At 53.8% G+C, this 19,101-nt stretch overlaps 6 protein-coding genes across 6 annotated transcripts; 2 read left to right on the top strand and 4 right to left on the bottom strand.

Moving 5' to 3' along the window:
- Window positions 1-2,073: 2,073 nt before the first annotated feature.
- Window positions 2,074-3,368, top strand: M406DRAFT_330881 (uncharacterized protein; the record flags this gene model as incomplete). The annotated part of the gene is made up of 7 exons (XM_040920573.1): window positions 2,074-2,200; window positions 2,266-2,367; window positions 2,494-2,781; window positions 2,888-3,006; window positions 3,037-3,097; window positions 3,163-3,248; window positions 3,315-3,368. The coding sequence occupies 7 exons, from the start codon at window positions 2,074-2,076 to the stop codon at window positions 3,366-3,368; spliced, it is 837 nt and encodes a 278-aa protein (XP_040775508.1).
- Window positions 3,369-3,522: 154 nt separating this feature from the next.
- On the bottom strand, window positions 3,523-5,033 carry M406DRAFT_346595 (mannose-P-dolichol utilization defect 1 protein; the record flags this gene model as incomplete). Its single annotated transcript, XM_040922209.1, has 2 exons — window positions 3,523-4,150; window positions 4,425-5,033. The coding sequence occupies 2 exons, from the start codon at window positions 5,031-5,033 to the stop codon at window positions 3,863-3,865; spliced, it is 897 nt and encodes a 298-aa protein (XP_040775507.1). The 3' UTR covers window positions 3,523-3,862.
- A 782-nt stretch (window positions 5,034-5,815) lies between these two features.
- On the bottom strand, window positions 5,816-7,326 carry M406DRAFT_330879 (uncharacterized protein; the record flags this gene model as incomplete). The annotated part of the gene is made up of 6 exons (XM_040920572.1): window positions 5,816-5,965; window positions 6,140-6,196; window positions 6,264-6,786; window positions 6,874-6,937; window positions 7,131-7,195; window positions 7,277-7,326. 6 exons carry the CDS (start codon window positions 7,324-7,326, stop codon window positions 5,816-5,818), a joined length of 909 nt encoding a protein of 302 aa, XP_040775506.1.
- Window positions 7,327-7,853: 527 nt separating this feature from the next.
- On the bottom strand, window positions 7,854-9,652 carry M406DRAFT_340128 (uncharacterized protein; the record flags this gene model as incomplete). Its single annotated transcript, XM_040921527.1, has 5 exons — window positions 7,854-7,962; window positions 8,066-9,186; window positions 9,241-9,317; window positions 9,384-9,458; window positions 9,616-9,652. 5 exons carry the CDS (start codon window positions 9,650-9,652, stop codon window positions 7,854-7,856), a joined length of 1,419 nt encoding a protein of 472 aa, XP_040775505.1.
- A 1,379-nt stretch (window positions 9,653-11,031) lies between these two features.
- M406DRAFT_291654 (mitochondrial carrier) lies at window positions 11,032-12,716 on the bottom strand (the record flags this gene model as incomplete). The annotated part of the gene is made up of 2 exons (XM_040918978.1): window positions 11,032-12,569; window positions 12,629-12,716. 2 exons carry the CDS (start codon window positions 12,714-12,716, stop codon window positions 11,425-11,427), a joined length of 1,233 nt encoding a protein of 410 aa, XP_040775504.1. The 3' UTR covers window positions 11,032-11,424.
- Window positions 12,717-13,798: 1,082 nt separating this feature from the next.
- M406DRAFT_346593 (uncharacterized protein) lies at window positions 13,799-15,454 on the top strand (the record flags this gene model as incomplete). The annotated part of the gene is made up of 2 exons (XM_040922208.1): window positions 13,799-14,206; window positions 14,270-15,454. The coding sequence occupies 2 exons, from the start codon at window positions 13,799-13,801 to the stop codon at window positions 15,452-15,454; spliced, it is 1,593 nt and encodes a 530-aa protein (XP_040775503.1).
- Between the last annotated feature and the right edge of the window lie 3,647 nt (window positions 15,455-19,101).

The raw sequence follows: 19,101 nt of genomic DNA, 5'->3' as shown, positions 1-19,101 counted from the left end.
CGCCCGAGAGCCGTGCGCAGCCCTCCTTCCGTCGCACGCTTGCTGGCTGGCTGGCTGATTGCCCTCGCCGGACGGGACGCCATTGTCAGACCTGGCCAACTGCAGCGATGAACAGGTTGATCTGATAAGTGACGAGCCTTCTCGACTGGCCGGACTTGCGAGAGACGGCACAGATAAGTGTGAACACAGTCTGCACGAATCCAGTGCGAAGCGGGCATTGCAACGTAGCCTGATCCCGCTCATGTTGGGTTCAGGTTTTGGGCAGCTCGGGCAGGTGTGAGCGAGATAGGACCTCAGGCCAGTCGCCTCCTTGCTTTGGGCAAGCCAGGCGGCGTGCCCAGCCAACCACCCGATTTTTGGTTTCTCCCACCCCTGGAGTCGGAGACCTGATCGGGGTATGTGGACGGCTGCTGTGGTTCTAGTAAGATAAGTAACAGCTGTGATGCGTTGCAGTCCGCGGTGCCGTCTCTTGATTTGGCTGGTGCAAAGCGCTGCACGGGTCTCTTAGCAGTCCGTGCATTTGAGGGGAAGAACAGAGCCTACCGCCTGCCTACCTGAGAGCGTTGCTCCTTCAGGCTTTTGCTGTACAAAAAATATCTTGGTAGGAGCCCCCTCGAGGGCAACTTCCATACATGCAAATACTGGATAAGCTTTCCAAGAGCTACTCCACGTACTGGTCCTCAGCACATGCTCGACGCTGGTTTCAAGCGCTCGTCAGCAGCTCCCGAGGTCTCATCTTGGGCCTCGGCCGCAATTCGGGAGCCAAAGGACCCACAGCGATGAAGACCGTAACGACGCCCGCTATACGTCGACCGCTATACGTCGAAAGTATGCGATGTCACAATGTGCTTGCCGCCCATGTCCGTAAGGACCTGCCAGGTTGCGAAAGCAAGGGCGAGGTTGAGGAATTTCATGTTTAAAATAGTGTTTTGAGGTTTTTGAATAAATGGGGAAAAGAACAGACCTGTCCAGATATGCAGATCGTGGACTTGGAAAAGACGAAAGATTGATTATGAGTCAATAGGAAAACAAGACAAGTGGGATGAGGTTGATGATGATCGTTGTTAGTACTCTATTAACTGTGAGGTGACGTCCTTTGTTATATCTCGTTGACCTCTGCCATCCTCTCTGTTTTGACCACGCCCATGCAAATAACCATCCAGTCTTGCAGAAAGCCAACGTCTCCAAAAGTTGCGACTATTCCAGGACCGGACGGCATGGATAAGATCTGAGTTCCTTAGCAGATGGCCTTGCCTGGGGCCTCTAACCCAATTTCCTCGCCTACATTTGAAACAATAAGAGAGTTGATCCACAACTCTTGGAACATACACAGCTTTCGTAAACCCAGTATCATACAAGAGGAGGCTCACCGGCCACTGATTGGCCAAAGGCTAACTGCTTTGCTGCCAGGTGCCTCTTAAGATCAACTCCATGTTGAAGCTCATTTACAAATATCGAGTCAAGATTTTCTGTGTCAGTGCTCCTGTACAAGAGTTCGAACCTGTGTGGCCGTAGTGCGCCATCCCATCAACTTTTGTCAGCCAGAGCCCGGGCCGGAGAGGCAGCGAAATGGAGGCTCTGCTTGTTGTTTCAAGACCCTTTCTCTTGGTGTTTTCTTGGTCCAGCTCGCCGGAGCATTTGGCTCTTTGAAGACGATACGACTTGGCCATATTCGATATTGCTTTTATATCGGCACTTATGACGGCCACACGTGGTGCCCCCTGGGTTCTAAATAGTCTGCCGAAGGAACTCAGATGTTGGAATGTCAGACACTTATTTGAGCTGATGCCCCTATACCTCGATTACGTTAGCAGGCTGGCTGGGGACCCAATATAAGCATGTCTATATGATATCTGTACATTGCAACGTAGGCCTCCACAGCTGATCTATACCATGAACGACGGAGGCGCAAAATAATCATGCTATAACACATACCTCCGTAATATACTGTTCTGACTCCTGGTCATCTACAGCCTCAGTTCTACAGTTTCTTCAATCTTCCATTATCATATTTGTCAGTTTAGTGTACATTCTCTCAACCGTTAACCATTAAACCCATTAACTCGACTAAACATGGAGATCTCGTCCAGCGCAGTGTTCCAAAAGTTTGAGGAATATGAAGCCTACGAGAACCTTGATTTAGTACACTACAGCGCTGATATTGTGAGAGAAAGATTCAACAGGGGTGTTCTCAACAAGAGTACGTTCGCATGAACATCCATCTACCACATCAGTACTTTGTCGAGGTCTAACCATCGGCTGTAGATATGATTCTCGAGAGGTACACTGAGCAAGCGAGGTCCAGTCTTGCAAAATTGCTCCACGGCATAGAGCAGTGCTTCGAGGAGGCCTCTGGCGCATCAGGCAGTGAGTGGCGAGCCCTCTCAAACTTGGCTACTACTTCCCTTCCCAAAGGTCCTTAACACTCAATTATAATGCACCCGCCGCATCATCTAGATCTAATACAGCAGGAGCTCTAGCGTTTCGTCGTAGGGCGACTCTCCACAAAAGAGCCAGACGAACATGCCGTCGCCGTACTGTGCAGGCTCATCAACTTTCACGCCTCGTTCCCCTTCCCGCCCGTGTGGACAAGCGGAGATGGCGCCGCCACGCCTGTCATCGACAAGGCGGCGTTCGTCCGGGCCCTTTCCCTCCTCACACTTCACCCGCCCCCACCACACACACCACCCCTCGCCCAGCAAGCCACGCACGGCACGAGCACAGGCAGCGACCCCAACGCCCTAACCTGCACCCTGCACTTCACCACCAAGGGCGGAAAAGGTGCGCAAGACTACTGCCGGCGCCTGTTCCGCAGCCTAGCCATCCCAGGTGCCGTCTCGCCCTCCAGCGCATCCCCCTCCCACACGCTCCTCCTCGTCATGCCAAGGCTGGTCGTCAACCCCAAGCCCATGCCCGGCGCAGCTGGACGATCTCGACTGGGACCCCGAGGCAGGCCAGGTCTGCTACGTAGCCCACGAGGACGAGCGCAGTGTCGACGTCCTCGATGTCCTCGCCGAAACGGTGCCGGACTGCTAGAGGCTGATGAGGAGGCCGAACCGTGATGCGTTCGAGGTTGGGCCCCGCCGAACCTGCCTCGGTAAGAGCTCGGACTGCAGGAGCTACGCGTGCCGGGCGACGCTGCTGTGGCTTTTGTCCGACTAGGTGCGCCGCTGGACGTTGGTATCAAGGACAATGTTTCTCTCACCTGGGAAGCGTTCGACCACAGTCTATCCGTTGAGGGACACATCGTAAGTTTCCCTTCTGTTATTCCTAACTTGGAAGGGTTTGACTGCAGCTGCTAACGTTGAATGTAGGCTTCTGTTGCCGACTCTCTCGACGACAAGATCGCTTCCTTATTCCAGCATTAGTAGACAGCAGAGATATAGGTGGTTTCTTAAGCAGGCTTCGTGAGGGAACGTTGTAACGTAGTTGAGCGCGGGAATGTAATCATCTGTGTCCTCAAATAGACTGACTACTCGCGAACAAAGCACTATCTGTGATAAAGCCCACATGCCTCTATGATCATATGGAGTGTCTATTACGTACCATGCTTCAGGGTGCTGAAAGCCATATATCACCCACCGCCTACCTGCTATTACACCTAAAACGCCATTCACAACCATTGGACGCATGACTTTGAAAGCCTGCAGTAGAGTAGGTGACACTCTCACATTTTGCTCGATTTGTAGGATCTAAGATACCGAGAGGCTTGGCCAGTACTGGCCTGAATGCTAAATGTAACACACTTTCTACGTATGTACATCTGCACATTCATCCTTCCACCTGGGACAAGAACATGACCCCCATGGCAGATCCCAGTCCTACAAACACATGGTACAAAGCTCTCAACCAGGTACCTTTTCTAGCCCCGTCTGCGCGTCGTCGGAGCCTTCTTGGGCACAGCACTCGATGCGCCGGCATCCGAGGCGGACGGAGAAGAGGAAGTTGCAGATGCAGGTTGCAGGGCGATCACCTCCTTGCGCTTGCCCAGGGCCTTGGCGGAGGGCGCATTCCAATAGTATACCATCTGCGCGGCGAGCACGCAATTGAGCACGAAGCCCGCGACGAAGCCGTACAGAATCAGCTTGTCGTCGACCTCCTGGAAGGTTGTGAAGATGCGGACGGCTGAGCCGAGCAGGTAGTTGAAGACCTGCCGTATGCGGTAGTTAGTCGTGCTGTTGGGGTCTTTTTTTTCTTCATGCTCGAACGGGAAGCTGCATGCGCGTCTCGGGGAGAACGCCACTGCGCGGTTTACAAGGGCCCCACGAGCTCCTCACCCCTGGACGGGAAAGTGACATGTGCATATAGTAATGGCTAAAAATTGCCATTCTCGCATCGCATGCCAAACCGTGTCTGGAGGGAGGTGGGAGGAGGGGGGGGGGGGGGGGCTGAACATTGAATCAACACAAAGAACCTGCACTCACCGTGAACGCGCTCAACTGTCCCGTGCCGCCCTCCTGGTAGATGGCCAGGATCTGGGGCACCTTGCTGGCCACACCCAGCGTGCCCGCGCCCGCCTGCAGATATCCCAACACATCCATGCCCACAAGCGCCTCGCTGAACAGTGTCGCGACGCTCGCCGCCAGCACCGCCACGAACAGCGCCGCCAGGGATGGCTTGCCGCTGTAGTTCAGCACGAGCACGGTGATGACCACGTTTTGGCCCAGGATAAGCGCCGTCTCTCCGTACGTGGAGAAGGGGAAACCGTTGCGGACATTGTAGGCCAGCGAAATGAGGTAGCTCGTCGTCTCGAGGAGGTAGCTGAGGAAGGACACGCCGGATGCGGACTTGCTGCGCACGAGGTTGAGGATCTGTGGGACCTTGACGATGGAGGAGGCGGCCACGATGCCGATGCCGAGCGCTTTAGAGACGGCGAATTTCAGGCACTCGAGGTCGGCAACGTCGATGTCGAGGACGAGCGAGGAGTAGCATTGTTCGCCGAGGATGGAGACGCCCAGGTCGCGAATTGGTTGGGGCAGTTTGTGTGTCACAGGCTGCAGAATGGGCTGCAGGGTCGTTCGGAGCGAGTCCATCTTGACTGCTGTTGTGATAGCGTGCCTATGGCTCTTGAGAAAGCAAATCTGAAAGAGCGACGCGATGCGACATGCAACCCGCCCTGAAAGCGTGACGCGCTCTTCTGTTCGATGTCAGAGGGACTACTCGGCTGAACTAGCAAGTGGGAGCACAGGGCATTCACCCAGGGCTAAACAGAGCTTCTTGACTGGTGGTCGAAGTGAAGGTGAAGTGGACTGACGGATGGTGGAATACAAGCTTGTGACAGTCCAGACACCTGTCAGAATTCCAGTCAGCTAATAGCTAGTACCTCACCAGCAGCCCACTTCAGCAAGGGAGCTCTGATCCCTGGTGACACTGGGGGTAGCTTGGCGCACAGACCACACAGGACCCTGAAAGTTGAGGTCCGTCCCCACACAACATAATATTTCTCACACTGCCCTGCTGGATGCATTGAAAGGTATGAAGAGCAGAAGAGCATTTCATTATCTGCCTATAATGACCTGAGGGCTCAAAGGTTTAGAAAGATGCCCATTTTTGGTTTGAAATCCAGCCAGTACTCATGCTGGTGTGCTATCATCCGTTTTCTCTTTCCTTTTGTATTTGATGGCTGACTATTCGTGCGACACAAACAATTCCGAATAGCCAACCGCCCCGTCCATTATCGAAGTATCGGCCGTAGGATAATTAACCACTCATCAGCTGTGAGAGAGCCTGCCTTCGGGGCCCTCCTGCCAAGCGAAAATCATTTGTCACCTCTCATGACCATGTAGTTCCATAGCGACGAGGCCCAGGCAGCCCACTAGCTCTTTCTAGGTCGGCCTGGGCCACGACCAGATTTTGTAGGAGCGGCTGCCTTCTTAGAGCTCTCCTTGGGAGCGGCACCTTTCTTGGCCGGGGCGCTCTTCTTCGGTCCGGGCTTCTCCTTCTCCTCCTTGCGCGCCGACTCAAACTCATCCACTAAAGCAGCAGCGTGCGCCAGATTCTCCTTCGGCTCCCATGTGTTATCCGAGACCTTGTAGCCCTTCCACTTGACCAGATACATATGCTCCTTGGTTTCTTTGTCGATGCCATGGTCCAAGATTTGCTCGACCTCGTACTCCTCGCCCGCCTCCTCCTCCGCCACCTTCTTGGTCCTGGAGCCTGGTTTGGGTCCTCGCTTGGCGCCGGTAGCCTTTGGGGCCTGCAGGTAATGCGTTAGTTGTTATCGTTAGGAAGGAGACCCAAGAGGCGCAGGCGAAATGACGTACAGCCTTAGCAGTGCCGGGGGCAGCGCGTGGTCGTTTGGCCGAAGCCAGCTTGATGGCGTCAGAAGCGGCGGCGGCAGTAGCGCGACCGCGACTGTTGCGTTTGACAACAGGCTCGTCTGCAGAGGCGGCATCAGCCTTGCGCTTGCGACCAGCGGCAACGGGGCCACCCTTGTGAGTCTTTTTGGGAGTCGCAGAGCGCGACGCGGCGGTCGCAGGTCTGCCGCGCTTCTTTGCAGGCGCTGGGGCGGCAGGCGCCTTCACCACCATGGCAGTGCTGGGTATGTCTTCCTCATCGTTCTCTTCGTCCTCGTCGTTCTCTTGGTCTTCGCCCGCGCTGTTGTCCTCAGCCGATGTGTCGTTGTTTGAGGCGGACTTGGGCAGCTCCGTATCGCTCTCAGCTTCCTCGCCTTGCAGGATCTCGGGGACGACTGGGCCAGTGTCTGAATGCTCGTGGTCACTGCCGTCTAGGTTCTCGAACAGATCCGTCCCAATGTGAGGAATGGGGACGTCGTCGAAGTTGTCTCTGATAACGTTCAGACTTGGATTAGCTATCTATAGAAATCGCGCGGCGCGCGCAGCCCCTCTGGAAATGAGGCGCGACTGGTCTTACAGCTCTGGATCGTCAACGAAAGACATCTTGTCTGATGGTTTGTTGCCTGTCCTTCTTCCGCGTGCTGCGTGGTGTTTTAGAGAAAAGAGGAGGGGAGGGGGAAAAAAAAAATGGATTGACGCGTCCAGTGCAAGGAGAGACGAGTGGAAGATCGTTGTAAATATTCGTTGGAGCAAGAAGGATGGAAGGCGCGACCTGGGCAAACGCGTGTTAGATACCAACGCTGGGTACCTCTCGGCGCTCCATACACTACGGACCTTGTTTGTCTTTCTGCTTTCGCTGCGCGTTCACACTGCCGCTTACACTGGTGACACTGGACCAGCTAAAAAGAAGACAAGAAAGAAAAAAAGAAGAAATGAAACCTTCCTTTTGGATGACCGGACGTTTTGGGTTTCAATCGTACCGATGCGTCTCATCCAGCCAGTAAATAACGCTCATGGCAAACAAGCTCATATTGGATACTACTCCCCCCCGAACCCTGGCTCTCTCTTTTCCCGCCCAACGAAGTGGTGGGGGGGGGGGGTTTAAAGGAAAATAAAGCAAAAAAGACAGCCAAACAAATCAGAGTCTCAATGGAATGAATGGCCATGGCACATGCAATTTTCCCACCACATGTCCCGTCCTGTCGCATAGTCGACAATCGAGTCATATTCTGTCATGCTGTCATGCTGTCATGCTATCATGCTGTCAGGATTGTGTCTCTTCAGCCAGCATCTCTAAAACTTCAGTCACTAGCGAACATCTGAAGACAGCCTGGTAGATCAGCTGTGAGCCCGTGACAAGTTGTCTCACGATAGTCCATAATCCATTGGTGGTCATTCTAAACATCGCTCCTCTTTAAACGCAGTGTAGAGTCTAGAGATGCGCGCACACACAACGCTGATCCCATGCCTTCCATAAACCCCATTGCTTTGCAAAGACAACATGCCACCCATCAAAAATATCTCCATAGTGCTTTGCTTCATGGTTTCATGACCCTTTTAGTCCAGCTCTTCCACCCTCTCATCATCCTGGATGTCCTGAAAACGACCCTCTCGAAAGGCCTGCTCGACTGGGTTCTGTATGTCGATGATGCCGGTCTTTTTGAGCCTGTGAGACAGTTAGCATCCTTCCAAAGCAACGTGGAGAATAGAGAGGAGGGGAAAAGAAGAGAATAAAAAAAGACTGAGAGTTACGAGATCGGACAGCGTACCTCTCAAACAAGACAAATAGTCTCTCCGCCTCCCTCTCCTTCTCCTCATCCGTCATCTCTGGGACGTCAGGGCCCGTCTCCCGATCTAAGAATTGGCCCGTGATGGGATTGATTGGCCTGCTTCCAATCTCAATCCCAGTCTCCTCCCCACCCGACGCATTCTGCGGCACTGGGATGTTGTTCTGGAACAAAAATCCCGACGCGAAGCCGTACCCAACGTTATCGACAAATTTGTGGGCATCCTTGTCCGACATTTCGAAAAGGAGGTGCGAGATAGTGTCGCGCAGCTGTGGGGTGAGCGCGTTGGTCGAGTTCCGCAGGACTCTGGCTGGGAGAGTCTCGCCGCGGCCCAGGACCTTCTGCCTGTCCTCGGGCGTAGGGAGGAACTTGCCACGGAGGAAGGCCTTGACGGGTTCGGGGGCGGACTGGTATAGGAGCCGGAAGACGGAGAAGACGGGTGTGACGGTCTGTTCGAGTTCGTTGTCGCTGTACTTGGCTAGAGAGAGGTCGAGGAGATGAACGAGACGGTCTACCACAGAAGTTTGCGCGTCGCCTTCCGGGTAGAGGGCAGATTGTGCCTCTGCACTTTCAAGTTTGAGGTTGATGAGCGCGTTCACCAGGGCGCTGAAGGGGCCGTCGAGGGGTTGGGATGGTGTCAGGTCGCGACCGGTGATGAGTGCCACGATGTGAGCTACTGCTGGTGTAAACGAGTCGACCCTTGTTGGACAGTAGTGCGCCACGTTGAACAGCAGCCTCAGTATCTCGGCCAGCGCCATGTCCTGCATTGGATCCGCCTTCTCCTTTCCGGCCCTCTGAGCGACCTCGACGTGCTTTGCCAGTCTCGCAATGATCGTCTCTGCCAGCCCGTGCCCATCGATAAGCTTCACTAGTTCGACGTTCGTGCCGTAGGTGGTGAGAAAGATGACTCTCGATACCAAAAACTCATCGTCCCACGTATCCCGTTTCAGCTGGGCGCACGCCTTGGCCACGTAATCCAAGTCAACAAAGACCTGTCGCGCCTCGGGCTTGATGAGCATGGTGTTGGCGAGACATCTCAGCGCACCGTGTGATGTCGAAACTGTCTCATCGTCGAAAGCGTGCCTTGTGAGCGTTCTTATACCCTGTCCCGAGTTTCAGCCTCCCCTGAGTCATACAACCTTCCCACAGCAACTGACCTCCTTGGTGAATATGGGATCTGCGTCTCGAGGATCTCTCCCATAGACCTTGAGCTCGTCCAGCGCGGCATCGCGTTCTACAGGTAAGTCAGCGAGAGTGTCGGCCTTGAACGGACGTTTGTTGAGTGTTGGGGGCTGCTGACCTTTTGTAGTCAGATCGTGCTTCTCAAGATCTACCGTGAGTTTCTCCAGCAACCTGGTAACCGTTTGGAGCTTGGCTATACGATACCGTTAGCTGAAGGGACCCTTGTGTGTGTGTGTGAGAGAGAGAGAGAGAGAGAGAGAGAGAGAGAGAGAGAGAGAGAGAGAGAGAGAGAGAGAGAGTGTGTGTGTGTGTGTGTGTGTGTGTGTGTGTGTGTAAGCGGACGTCTCGACTCGAAACTTGCCTGCGCCTGTAAGGGTTCCAGTCCATGGCTGTCCGCCGGACGCCATCATGTACGGAGGCTCGCGAGCCCTTGCGGTACTTTCCGAGAGAGACAGCCTCCTTCGATGGTGTTGCAACAGGTGCAGGTTGGCTCCGAGTTTGGCTGCGTGTCACCTCGCCCCAGGATATCGTGGCTGGATGATGAAAGTCTTCCAAATGTATAAGCAGCCTGTTTGATACCACCGCCTTTATGAGTTGGCCTGAGACCAGAAGGAAGCGGATATTAAAACAGCTGTCAGATGCACAGTGTTCAAATTGCAGGGACAATACAGGTAGGATATCTAAGATATCGCTAGCGAGACCGGTCATGCGTCGTGTCGTAATTTTCCCTTCGAGGTCCGCCTTTTTCCCCGTTAGACCGTTAGACCGAAGAGAAGGAGGGGCGAGGGAGGGAATGGGGATGGCAAGAGGGGAGGGAGGAACGAGATGCAGAGGAAATGACGAGATCGGGCTGGCTCGATAGTAAAACAAAACGCCAATTTCAGGTTCCGCGATCGTCACATGCACGAGCTGAGATCGCAGCCAGGACTTTCGCACTCGCAACGTTCAATACGGCGGGACTAGGCAAGACAAAGGTGTGGGATTGGATGGCTAGCATTAGCATGCCTGCAGTGCAGCACCTCACACTCTAGGTCATCTGCAATCTTGGCAAGGGCCCCACGGGCAAGAACTCTGGTACGTGTCTGCATGCAGTCACGTACTCACACATAAGAGACTCGCATCTCGACAAAGTTCGGTTTGTAGAACGAAGTAAGTATATGCTTTAACATGTCGATGTAGAACTTTGAAGGTTCAAGTATGCATTGTTTCTCTTCCGTCACTTTTCTCTTCTCTCGTCTCTTTTTCCTTTTCTCCTCATTTTTCTGTTGATGAAAAGCCGCGTGGGCGAAAATGAAGAGGTATGCGGCGGTCGTTTCGAGCCCCTGTTGGGCTGACCTGCTGAAGGTTGAGCTGAGGTTCTGTCAGGGGTGGTCTGCACGCCTCAGTGGTTCGGTTAGTGGCCTGTGTAGGCCTGCAGGTCGGCCTCTGAACGGTACTGCAATGCAGCTGCGGCTTGGCTTGGCATGCAACGGCGGCACACATGGGCCCCTAACGGGCAGGGATCATTCTATCACGGCAGTCCCCAACGGTACCACAACAGTATCTCCTCTCAATGTTGAGATCCCGTGGTGTGAACAGCTTGCTTATCGGGATATTCTGTTGAAGATCTCGAACCCAAATCTCCATATAGCCCAAAGACACCAGAGTTTCTTTTCCCGACTCAGCTATCCTTCTTAATCCCAAGCAACAATACGATGTTTGAAATATTGTATGGTTGATAACCCGAGTGGAAAGAAGGATTGCAGGCCGGCATCACTCAAAGTAGTAAGACAACAAGCTTGATATTACAATTATCCTCCTTCCTTATGCCCGAGATTGCAGGACATCAAGGGTCGGTGCCTTGCACCTGATTTTGTTTTTGCTGCTAAATGATACAGATACAATACAATAAACCCAAGCAGAGTTAACGCAAACAAGCAGACTATGTGTGGGAGCGTCTTACCTTCAAGAAGTACACGTGCCCCATGCCCCCATGCTCCATAAACTCCTTTCTAATACGGTCTTTCTACTCCGTGGTAGATGAATGCCAGAAGAAAAGAAAAGAAAGAAAGGGTCAAAAAACCCATATGCCAAGAACCTTTCTCTAAACCAAACTCCGTGAAAGTGCATCGCCATGCTCAAAAGTGGAGATCGCTGAATGGTAGAAAGCGCCCTGTCTCTCAGTCCATATCTTGCTCTTGTTGCTTTTTCAACGCCCGTTCGTTGACATCTCTGAATAGCTTCTTGCCCATCTCAAAGCTGCTGATCATGATCGCACATGCGGGCGCCACCTTCATCACGCGTGGCATCCAGCCCCTGAACAGCCCAGGGACGCCCTCGGTCTTCACAATATGGCGAAGGAGGCCAAACATGGTCTGTTCTTCTGGGGCCATGGCCGTCTTGCTGACGCCGCCAGCTACGTTCTTCCCCGTGCTTTGGTACACCTGCGTTCGCGTCTTGCCGACATCGAACGGCATGGTGGCGATACAGGCCATGGCACCCGACAGTGACCCCGCGACGAAGCTGTCCGTAAATGTTTCCCGGTGGTTTTCCTGGCTCTGCGACCGTTGCCGCGCGCGAATATCGCCTTCATATGTCCGGCCCCGGCCCCGCTCCCGAGTCTCTGTGAGCTTGGCCCGTATTGATTCGTAGCCCCACCAGTACATGGCGGAGAATGGCACATCTCTCCACAATGTCAAGCTGAGGCCTCGCCAGAGCGAACGATAGCCCTGCGTCCTAACCGACTCCTGCATGCTCTGTAGTGTATCCTTGACGTGGCCGGCGGCCGTGTCGCCATGTGAGGCCTGGAGTTTCGTCCGGAATAATTCGATCGGGCCAATCGATGTAGCGGCGACTACTCTGGCGAGAGCGCCAGCCACCAAGGGTGCGGCATCGTTATCCATCCATGCGAAGGGGCTCTTTCTGTCGTACCGCAACCACTCATATCCCGTGAAGTAGATCATGTTGGCTGGTACAGCCATGAGAAGCGTTGGTGATAGCCCTCTCCATAATGTAAAGAGTCCCTCGTTCCTGGCAATCTTGCGCATCCCGTCAAATGTCGAGGTGAAAGTTCTCTTTTGTGTCTCCTCCACAGCACACTCGATCCCTCGGATTGGCCTGTTAACGTGAGGGCCTACGACACAGACCTCGGCATTATTGTTCGCGAAGAAGACCTCTCTGCAGCAGGCGGTTACGCCAAGGTTGGAGGGTCGGAAGGCATCGGGTGCAGTCAGGGGAAGTTTGTTGAGGGCGGTGGTTTTCGCAGCACTCGGCTGGTGTACATTTTGCGATTGCCAACGTACTCGGACGACATCCAAAGGTGTCACTGTCTGGTGTCAGCATGTCGCGGGTGCTGTGAGGTTTGGAAGAAAGAATACCACATACTGGTCAGTCCAGTCAGAAGGCTGCCAGTCGTAGCAGACAGCATCTTCTGAAAGGGTGTGATGTCAGGCACCGCATCGCCATCACTCATATCCTGCCCGACCGGTACCATGTGGCGCGGACTCGGACCGCCCTCACGATCCAATCGGTCATGATTCTGCCCATGCGGGCTGTCTACGAGGGCGCTGGCCATGTCAGGCGCACCCAAGTATCACACGTAGAGCCTGTCCGCGCAGCCCAAGTCGTGCAGTCCAATTACGCTGGGAGCGTGGAGCTGGAGGCGGAGAAGATGGCCGCTTCGGCCGTCCAGTTTTGAAATATCGTTATCGTTGTAATCGCTGGCAGTCTTCAGAGTAGAGATATGTGGAAGGTGGTTGTGTGAAGAGTTGTGCTGGAAGTAGCGTTTACTTTTTTTGTTTTGTCTTTTGGCTGGAAGTTCGGGGATAGGTTTTTTGACGCCTAGACATTCGGCGCCGTTCTTTTTTTCTGGACGGGGTTTTGCGCAGTCAGTGCAAGGGCGCGGCGCGGGCAGCTCTCCAGCGGGATCGCGGCAAGTACATGATGTCACCCCCACTGCGGCTCTGTCATTGGTGAGCTCCTTCTCCGGTTTCGCGGTGTTTGGGGTCCAGACCTCGGCCGCCACTCTACAAACTTTCAGGAGGCGATACTGGGAATTCGAGTGATTACTATGTATCTATGGCTCGAAGTCTAGTACATTCCCTCTTCCAACCCTCTAGTATGTAGGAACAAGCATGTAAAGTCTCCATGTTGAATAGGCGAATCCGTCTTCACGAGAAACATAAATTGGAGATACATGCTACCAAGTACTTTAATGCAGGGGTCCGCTGCAGCATACCGTCACTGATAAGATAAGCTGCTTATGCTGGAGTCTCATTCAGGACGCCGAGAGGGCAATGACTACTACGGCGAAACCACTTACACGCGATCATCATACCTTCTCCCCGTCCACCACCGCCTGAACTACCCAATGTCATGAGCAAAACCGTTGCCCGAGCATGATATACCCTCTTAGAGCTTTCCAGTCGCTCCTGTAACACATTCCTGTCTTCAGCCTCCGCAAAGGTTTCACTAATTGTCCAGTCGATGAATTTATAATCAACCTCCCCGCCCCCCCCCCCCCCCCCGGCGGCGCGGATCCGTTCCCTATCTACCATGGACGCTGCTCGGGACGTCAACCCGGAGCTCGACTCATTTCGTGAGCAATGGCGCGCTGAAGTGCGAGCAAGAAACACGGCGGTGTCTACTTCTCAAGAGCAACAGCAGCAGCAGGAAGGCGAGACCACTGTACCCATACTCTCCGACAGCTCCAAGGACACTGTTCCGCGACCGTCCCGTGCAACCCACCCGAGCTCCGGGAAGCCGAAGGTCTTCGACACAGATGAGGACTATGTACAGGCCAGAGCATTCGATGAACCCGAACCTCCTATACAGGCAAAGAAGCAAGATGACAAGGGGAAAGGAGAGCTGGTCACGGCACTGGATCATTATGAACGCGCGGTTGAGAAGGAAACCCAAGGCTCTTTGGGAGACAGTCTGACGTTGTACCGGAAGGCCTTTAGGGTGCGTCTTCTATTGTATCAAGCCATGTTGCTGCCTACATCTAACATGTCACCTCTGATCTAGATGGATCACAAAGTTGACCAGAAATACAAGAACAAGCACTTTGCATCAGCATGGGCCAAGCCAGCACAGCCGGTCAAGCCAACGACCACTGTGCACGAGCCGTCGACCACAGGGTCGTCAGAGAATAAGGCGTTGACGACCGAAGACCTGGTCATCAGCTTCTCGGAACTCAAGATCGAGCCCGCGGCGCCCCCAATAAAAGGCATGCCCCAACCTCCATGCCCCATCGCCTCGCTGCCCGAAGAGATCCTCGTCCACATCCTGCGAGACGTGGCTGTAGCCGACGTAGGTGATTACGTCCGGCTGTCTCGCGTGTGCAAGCGCTTTGCCTGGCTCGTCGGCACAGAAGACAGCGTCTGGCGGCACATCTGCCTCGATTCCAAATTCGGCTTCACATGTATGCACTACGATTTCCAGGTGCACCCCAACTGGCGGCCCCTCCTAGAATCCACCCGGCGAGAACGCGCCATCCTCAGCGGTCTCTCTGACGCCGACTTCGACCCTAACGAACTCGCTCAGAGGCAAGAGGAAGAGGCATACGCCACAACAATTGCCCTTTTCAACACAACGTACCAGTCGTCTTGGCAAAAAATGTTCCGGCGCAGGCCGCGCATAAGGTTCAACGGATGTTACATAAGCACCGTGAACTACATCCGGCCCGGCCAACAAGTCAACTCGATTACCTGGAACAGCCCTGTGCATATAGTGACCTACTATCGCTACCTGCGCCTGTTCCGAGACGGGACGGCCATCTCACTTTGCACGGTCGACGAACCCTCGGCGGTGGTACACCACATGACAAAGGAAAACATGGCCGTCCATAAGGGCGGCGCGATGGGGCATCTCCCGTCCAGCGTAATGCACCTTGCACTGCCTGCGAGGTGGAAGCTGAGCTCCGCTGCCGACTACGAGGGGAAGGCGGGTGACGGGGAGAAAGAGGTCAGCCTCGCGGATTCCGAGGGTGACTTGTTCGTGGAGTCTGACGGCGGCGGGAACTACCTGTATCGCATGGAGCTGAGCCTGCGGTCGGCGGGCAAGGGGGCTCGGAACAACAAGCTCCAGTGGAGGGGCTTCTACAGCTTCAATAAGACCAGCGACGTATGGGATGAGTTCACTCTTCGAAATGATAATAACAAGCCGTGGTTCTTCAGTCGGGTCAGGACATACGGATTTGGAGAGAGTTGATAGAGCGCTGCCCTAGGCGGCAGCTCACCTCAAATAAAGCATAGACAGTGTGGCTCTGGGGGACGGCACCATTGACTCTCAACGTTGCGAATCGTTATGGTCCATGTCGATAAATCTTTCAGGGCTGGCATGATCACTGGGTACGCACTACTCATGATGACCAGCGCTGCGATGAAGCTCCCAATATATACTTATCGTCGAGGATAGATGTCCGCCGGTGGACCCTGTCTATGGGGGGGAGCTGCACCGAGGTGTCTGCTTTTAGCCAAGATGACCGTTTTCTGTCGTCAATATGATATCTTGGTTCGGCAGACTCCGAAAAGAGTATCTTGATAGCCCAGTCTGGAAATTTGGTCCGGGTTTTGACTTCTCACTTTGGCGCTGAGCCCGTGCGGTATGGATAGATGGGGTTGTATAAGAACAGTGTCAAGATCGGTGGGTGTGGGCCAATGGAGAGTGGACGCCGGGGCTATGCACCCTATCTCGAGCCCGGGCTCATCTTCATCTTACTTTTATTTCAATTTTTTTTTTGTCGTCACGACTGGAGGGCGATGGTCATTGCTGCGAGAGATGCCCATGTTGTGGGATAGGTGAGCGGGATTCGTTTGATGGACTGGACAGGACGCCTTCAGAACAGTTCCTTCTCGTTCGTTGCCTTACCTAATGTCTTGGATGTTCGCGAGAGGTGAGACTGCACCGAACGTTCGCACTATGTAAGGGCAGAATTACTTGCGTGCATGCCATGCATGCCCATCTCCCGCAAATCCTGGATGATAGCAATTGACCTGAGAGGGTCGCTTCCTGTTTGTACTGGCGTAAAGTATATTTCCCCACGACTGTGGGTACGCCCGCGACGGTGGTGGTATTCATGCCTAGACATTTTGCCAATAGTGGCCGATCCCAATCGGGTTGTGTTGTTTGTCCCAGAGATCTGGGCGAGGGCGAGTACAGGGCTTAAACCTGCAGCTGGACTATCGAGCGACCTGTGTCTCTGTGTAGCTGTCTCTCTCTTTGTCCGAAAGATCACATGTACCACCACCACCATTGAAGTGAGTCGGTTTCCAGGTTGGCCCCCAAATATATCTTTCAAGTACCGAGATGCCAAACCTGCGGGACGGTCTGACTAATCAGTTGGGGCCCCCAGAGGCGCGTGGCACACGAGAGGGGGGGGGGGGCGGAGTACGGCAGATGCAGGTCCGGAGGCGAAACCTGCATGGCGAAATGCAGGTCGTCAGCAAGCCACCGACGCGAGATTTGGGATGGGTCGGTACGTATGGCGGTCTGGCTGAGGAGTGGTACACGGTGCCGACGAGGTTGAGAGGTTGGAGGAAACCCGTCCGACATTGTTTGTCACTGGTGATGCAGGGGGCCTCTAATTAGTTTGGTGCTTTTGGTAGGTCCCTCTTTCTTGGGATGTGAAGTGGTACGGGGGGCGTTCAGCCTCTTCTTATCCTGACGAAAAGGCCCTAATTATGTGATGGCAAGTTTAGAGAGACACAAGGGGGGCATCTAGTGGTTCTCAGTTCATGTCTGGCGATGCACTGCCAGCGCATAGAGCGAGGTGGTAGCCAATGGCCGCAGGCTCTCGCTTGGCCATCTCTCAAGCAGCCTGGCTAATGATGCGCTGGCAGGGCAGCAGCCACCCAAAGCGCAATCGATCACGAAAAGGGCTCGCCTGTAGCCCCCTCGTGGCTTCCCTCATGCAAGGGTCGAGACACTCGAGAAGAGGAAAGGTGGGGTGTCATCCCGGCACAAGCCATGTGGGGCCAAGACGGTTGGACCCAACCCTTGACGATTCCCTGATGTGCATAGTACTGTTACTTGTGATTTGATGTGATGGGATAGTCAAACTCGCAGGACGGTCCGTCTGCCGCGGAGCTTAGGGAGGAAGTCGTTGACTGACGAGGTAGCGAGGTGACTGGCGTGAGCTGGAAACGATCTGCCCATCTGCTCCCTGTAATTATGATCGAAGAGCGTACGAGGTCGATCTAAAAGAGCGCATCTCAGTCCTTTCTTCTTGATACCGTGCGCTGCAGCCTCCCGAAAAGCAGTTCAGCCCTTCCTGCTGCAGCTATGTAATAGTATGCACTGACTAGCAAAGTTCTGTCCAACCTGGCGCGGAGATTTTCTCATGTCATCAACCCACCATAGCGGGGCGGCGAATGTGGTCCTCTAGGATCAGAGAAAGAGAGAGGTGGACCAAACTGGCGTTCCTGGCGTTCCTAGCGTGCTTGGCCAAAGCTGACCCTGGCAGGCCTGGCTATCAATCATATCCTGCCCCGTTGAGGCCTGGCGCCCGTGGACTGCAGCCGCTAGGATGCGAAGGTGTCCATAGCTTCCCCCCGACCATGTACCATAGTAGTCCCCAGCTTAGCCACGCATAATGGAGTATGCAGAAGCTTTACAGCACTGCTGCCAAACCCTTGTGCTGATGACCGATCATGGTTAGTGGTGGGGCTGTGACGGGCATTGACAGCGATGTTGTGCAGTCTATAGAGACAAGGCGGAACAAATATGTTGATGTTTTAAATTGAGAGAGCATGATCAATCGATCCACCTTGCCCCTCTTACAATCCAACACTATAGAAATTTATAGCCACATCAAACATCATCGTCATCAACGTCCGAAACTGCCAGCCAGCAGTGGTGATTCGCCTGGCGAGGAATAGCAGCTCGGTCACGGCCGAAGAGGAGACAAGGAGAATTAGGGAGAAAGGAAGTTGAAGCCGGAGCTGTACTGTGCATCAATTGGGGAGGGGGGTGACCCTGGTCTGATTTCCCTTCCTCATACAGCTGGCTTATTCTGAGGGCTCCCCTCAACACCTTTAATTTCTTTTGAGGCACAAGGCAATACATTGCACGACCAATACAGCGACCACCACTGGTCAAGGTCCTACGCCACCTGATATGGCCTCCTTGTCCGACCTTGGCCCAAGTGTCCTCCTCCTAATTGCCCCGGGAACGAGGCCATTTGCTCAGCGCAGGGCCGTTGGTGGTGACTCCATCAACTTTGGTAAGTTACATGGTATCCCCTTCTGCATCATCATGTGTTGTGTTTTGTAATGTATAGCTAGAGAGAAATTCCTTGTCCGATGTACACAGTACCCTCTTCCCTTTCCCTCGCCGGGGCCACCTCCGGATTTAGCCCTCCAGAGGATGATCGAATTCTAATCTGTACATTCGGCAACGGAGTAGTATTCCCAAGTAGGAGGATTGGTGGCCTTAAGGTTGGTAGTAGTCTCAACGATTGACGGACTGGTGACAGGGCACGTCCAATTAATTTCACCTGCGACCTATCAATTGTTACCTGTACAATCTTGCACCCGCGCAGAAGGTGCAGCAGGTCCCATCTGCAATCACTTTCTCCTTTCCCATTCTAGTCTGTCTACCCCTGAGAGCTGCTTCCCCTCTACCACACACAGACGGTACCACTCTTTTTTTTCTTCTCTCTCTTTCTGCTTCTCTTTGGGTCCTTTCCAGTCTATCACCACACGGTTCTCTTTTTTCCCGACTCTCTCGCTCTCTCTCTCTCTCTCTCGTTATCGTGCTCTAGTCGATCCTTTTTCTTTTTTATCTTCTCGATACCCTTATTTTTTCCTTTTATTCTTTCTATTTCGACCCCTCCCCCGTCCTACTGTTAAGGGCAA

The sequence above is a fragment of the Cryphonectria parasitica genome (assembly GCF_011745365.1).
Source record: "Cryphonectria parasitica EP155 unplaced genomic scaffold M406scaffold_5, whole genome shotgun sequence".
Lineage (NCBI taxonomy): Eukaryota > Fungi > Ascomycota > Sordariomycetes > Diaporthales > Cryphonectriaceae > Cryphonectria > Cryphonectria parasitica.
The sequence above is the reverse complement of the archived record's forward strand: the minus strand, read 5'-3'. Positions and strand labels throughout refer to the sequence as shown.